We start from the raw sequence: 4,542 nt of genomic DNA on the forward strand, positions 1-4,542 counted from the left end.
GTATGTCATCCAGACGCATGAATCACCCAAGATTATAATACCAACTACTATCAAAGGAACAGAGCACCGAAAGGCCTCGACCATAGACTTTACAAGGGGTAATAAACACTCCCGTAAACGTGTTAACGATGTCAAATTTAATCGCTTCGATCGCACAGCATTACACCGGCCCGCAGAGGATTTCCACTCTGACGAGGTGACCGAACTTAATAAATCGGTCGATGATTACACCATTAAGATGGAAATCGCCCATGACGAGCACCGTGCTGATGATGCATCATATTTTGCAAATATGATCGCGATCAAGCAGAAACGTATCGATCAGCTACTTCAGGCCCAGCGTGGGCAAGACCACCGGGATAACCAGAAGTACAAGGGACAGATCAGTCGACTTAAGTCGAACTGGGATGCCAACAGCAAGCAGGTCGAGTTTATAAACAACCATGACATCGACACGCTAACCCGTACGCTTATTGCGTTTACGGTCATGCTGGAGACGAATGATATCGCTTCCAGCAATGAATTTCTGCTTTGATGCAGTCGTTTGACCCTACAGGAACAAGTTACTTGATCCTGTAGCGACACCAGCATGAGCTAGACACTGGTCGTGACTGGCCAGCTGTGTGTTGATTGGTTACGTCCTTATTAAGCAAGGTCATGCGAAGTCCAGGACTGAGTTCAATTTTAACTGAATCAGTTGAAAATACTCCTATTCAGAGTTATATTCTAAAACTTGATGCTGACCTTAAAACGTCCAGATATAATAAAGGACAAGGCGCAGAGATGGTACGAGTTCCTGGTCATGCATGTTTTCTGTAAGAACATAGGGAACAACGACCGTGAAAGTCTGTACACTAAGTTGCGACGTAAATACGCTACTGGGGCTCGAGACAAAGGACATGAAACAAAGTTTCATCTATCCCAACTTACGTGGGAACAGTTTTATGATACTATATCCACTCTTTTCCCCGCGCACCGAGTAACCTCGAAGGGAAAGGCGGTAAATAAGAAACCGCGCGAGCTCGCTGATCAAGGATACCTCTCACGCCAGACGTCTAATGATAGACCTCATCAGATGCGTCCTAACCACACACGTGCTCGCGACTCCACTTAATCAACGCGACCCAATAAACTGGCACGCGCGGAGGCAAAGGACAAAGAACCTCCATTTAAGGAGATTAAGAAATGTGCCGACGCACAGTGTCGGTATGACATGTACCAATTGACCCCTAACGGTTATTGGAATGGCAGACATGCACCCACCTGTACACACTATGGTTTACTACGTGTGACAAGTGCGAGAAGACCAACGGCTATCACGCCAAGTCTTGTGACAAAAAGCCCGACATTAAGTTGGAGTGAAAGTACTACCAGGTACAACCTCCATTTAGGGAGATTAAGAAATGTACCGACGCACAGTGTGGGTATGACATGTACCAATTGACCCCTAACGGTTATTGGAATGGCAGACATGTACCCACCTGTACATACTTTCTTACTAAGTGTGACAAGTGTGAGAAGACCAATGGCTATCACGCCCAGTTTTGTGACAAAAAGCCCGACATTAAGTTGGAGTAAAAGTACTGCCAGGTACAATCGTTACAAAGGAAACACAACGACTCTTTAGACGAGCGTGTAATAAAGTCTAAAGTCCGTGCATTGATTGATCCTGGTTAAGAAATTTCATGTATATCCGACCTCTTTGTATCAATGAAAGACATTGAAAGGCGAACTCAAACTGCTCACCTACTCTTAACAGATGACAAAACTTCTAAGTGTGATACCATGGCCACAGATGTTAAGCTCAAATGCCCTTCAAGGAACTATGTTTCTTGGAGACACGAAGCTGTAGTTAAAATACAAGTTGAGAAAAGGTTATCCGATGGGGTAATCGAAATCAATTACCAACAAACGCTAGTTAACGTAGCATTGTTGACGGTTGATAAACACAATTCTGACGGAACATTCAAGAAATTCAGAGTATGTCTAGATATGAGTCTAATAAATAAGTTATTGCCGACTCATAGTTTCCATATCCCTCGTATAAACGAGTTACTGAGACGAATGAAAGGTGCTACGGTGTTTACATCCATAGACCCGAATTCTAAGTATCGTGAAAATATTAAAGTAAATAAACGAAATAAGACATTTATTAAAGTTAGGTACGCCTCGTGAAAACAGCAATACTCTGAGGGATTGTGAGGCTGAGACATTGCCCATATATAATCTTCTCAGTACTGTTTCCGCCGAAGGGATTTTATTTAGTGTTTCGTTGTCGCTCTATTAGAAACTATGGTATGTTTCATTGGGGCGAATCTGAGAGACTCATAAAATCCTATCTTTAGAAAAAAAGAAAGAAAAAAGAAAAAAAAACTCTTGATGTCCTTAGTTATTGTCTTAACCAATAACTTGCCACTCATCAAGAATTACCGACTTAGCCTTCATCAGACTGGCATATCTGGTTGGCTGATCGGAGGATCAACTAGGTAACGTTAATTGTCCCTAGAAACCTATATTCGGTTGAGCCATCTCGCTACTGAAGTATTCAGATAAAAATAAAGTTGGAAAGTAAAAGTAGTTCTATTAATAGAACTAGACCAACTCTTATGTTTGGTGTTTTACTGTGGCCCTTTAATGGCCTCGTCCAAATATTTGATATGTAAAATGGAAAAAGGTTTAATTTATAAAACCAATGAAAGCCATTTAGGAAACTTAAGTTCCTTGTGCTATTAAGAGTGCGTTTTTAGTATACGTACTGCTTGAGAGTACGTTTATAACATGGTGTCTAATGTGGAGGCCCGGCTATTACATCCTCTGAGAATCATTAACTATACGTTATGCTACTTAATGTTTTCGACCAGCTTTCCTTTATCGCTTTTTGTCCCATAATCAGCTTGAGTGAGCAACTTGCTTTTTCTGGGTTTCAAAGCTGGGTGAGGGCCGTGTAATAGCCGGGCTAGTCTAGATGTCGTTGGCCAACGGTTAAGGAACCTGCTATCTGGGCTTATCTAGTTCGTACCTATACGGATTGATATTTTTGCTGTACGTGACCGGGCTAGTCTAGATATCTTCGGCCAACGGCTAAGAAATCTGCTATCTGGGCTGTTCTGGTTCTCACCTGTACGGATTGAAATATTTGCTGTACGTGGCCGGGCCTCTACATTAGACTCTATGTTAAGAACGTAGTCATTAGCAGTACATAAACTACAAACGCACTCTTAATAGTACGAAGAATTTAAGTTTACTAAATGGTTTTTAATGGTTTTATTAATTAAAACCTTTTCCATTTTATATACCAGATATTTGGATACGGCTATTAAAAGGCCAGATTAAAATGTTTTAGTTTTATTTCGAATTTAACTATACTTAGAATTAACCTAAGCGTTTAATTACTCTAAGGCGTTAATATCGCCTTGATAGACCAAATCTTACAATATCACTTGAGAGTCACCCAGTATTGTAACCCAATATTCTGATGGAAAACACATCAGTGTAGAAGAACCACCATATCAATATCAACAGGGTCTCTTGCCTCTGTTGTATACAATTATAATTCCAAATATCCATATTAGGTTATTTTTATGTTTGTTTTCTGTAAATTCAATATATCGAAAATTTGATTATTTAGTTATAAACCAGGTTTACCAGTTTCAACGTATACCCGGTTTCATAACCGTAATAGTGTTTAAATGTTATTATGTTTATGATATACGTTACCATGTGCTTCTACTATAGGAACCCGCTGATTTTACAATTTCAATTGTGGTAACTTGCTAGCTGAATCAAAATTTACAATACTCTGATGACTGCCTTTCTTAGCCCCTTTTTTGACCTCTTTAGATACTAGTCTACTAACTTCGTCGTACCATTGTTTGGCGTGCTTCTTCTCATAATGTATTATAGCATTATTAGCATTCTTGCGATTCGATGAGTCAGTTTTAGTGCTGTCGCAATACCTACAGGTAGCTTTGTTGCAATCGTCATCGTCAACTTTAGACTTTGTGGCTGCGAAATTCAATGTTTGTCCTTTTGTTATCCCTCGATAAAGTTTTAAACAATTATACTGACTTGCACCCTCAATAGCATCAATGTTAATCGGCTGCATCCTCTTGATAGAGGATCGCACATTATCTGATTTTCGCACACTCTTTTCAGAGGGGGTAGTGGTGTCAGTATCGGTAGCTTTCGTTCGCCCAGTGTCGTCACTATTCTCCGCCATACTCACATTCACTTCTACACTTCTACGCCCAATGCACAACCACTATATAAAGTTTGTACTGAGAAAACGATTGCATGTTATAGAAATAGAATCTTTGCCCCACCTAGTCCCTCACATGCTATAAAAATAAGTACCGGTTCTTAAAATTCTTCAGATATCGGTATACATGATTTTTTTTTTAAGTTCTTAAATTTTTTAAAAAGATATCATACATGATTCTTTTTTGATAAGTTCATAACCTGCCTTAATCCTTCTTTCCTTTTTAAAATTAAGAAATAGAATATTTCTTAAAGGCCCAAAATTGAGCTGCATACTTCATAATT

At 39.6% G+C, this 4,542-nt stretch overlaps 1 protein-coding gene across 1 annotated transcript; it reads right to left on the reverse strand.

The window, feature by feature from the left end:
* Window positions 1-3,748: 3,748 nt before the first annotated feature.
* SARC_08585 (hypothetical protein) lies at window positions 3,749-4,219 on the reverse strand (the record flags this gene model as incomplete). The annotated part of the gene is made up of 1 exon (XM_014297438.1): window positions 3,749-4,219. One exon carries the CDS (start codon window positions 4,217-4,219, stop codon window positions 3,749-3,751), a length of 471 nt encoding a protein of 156 aa, XP_014152913.1.
* Window positions 4,220-4,542: the final 323 nt, after the last annotated feature.

The sequence above is a fragment of the Sphaeroforma arctica genome (genome assembly GCF_001186125.1).
Source record: "Sphaeroforma arctica JP610 unplaced genomic scaffold supercont1.785, whole genome shotgun sequence".
Taxonomy (NCBI): domain Eukaryota; class Ichthyosporea; order Ichthyophonida; genus Sphaeroforma; species Sphaeroforma arctica.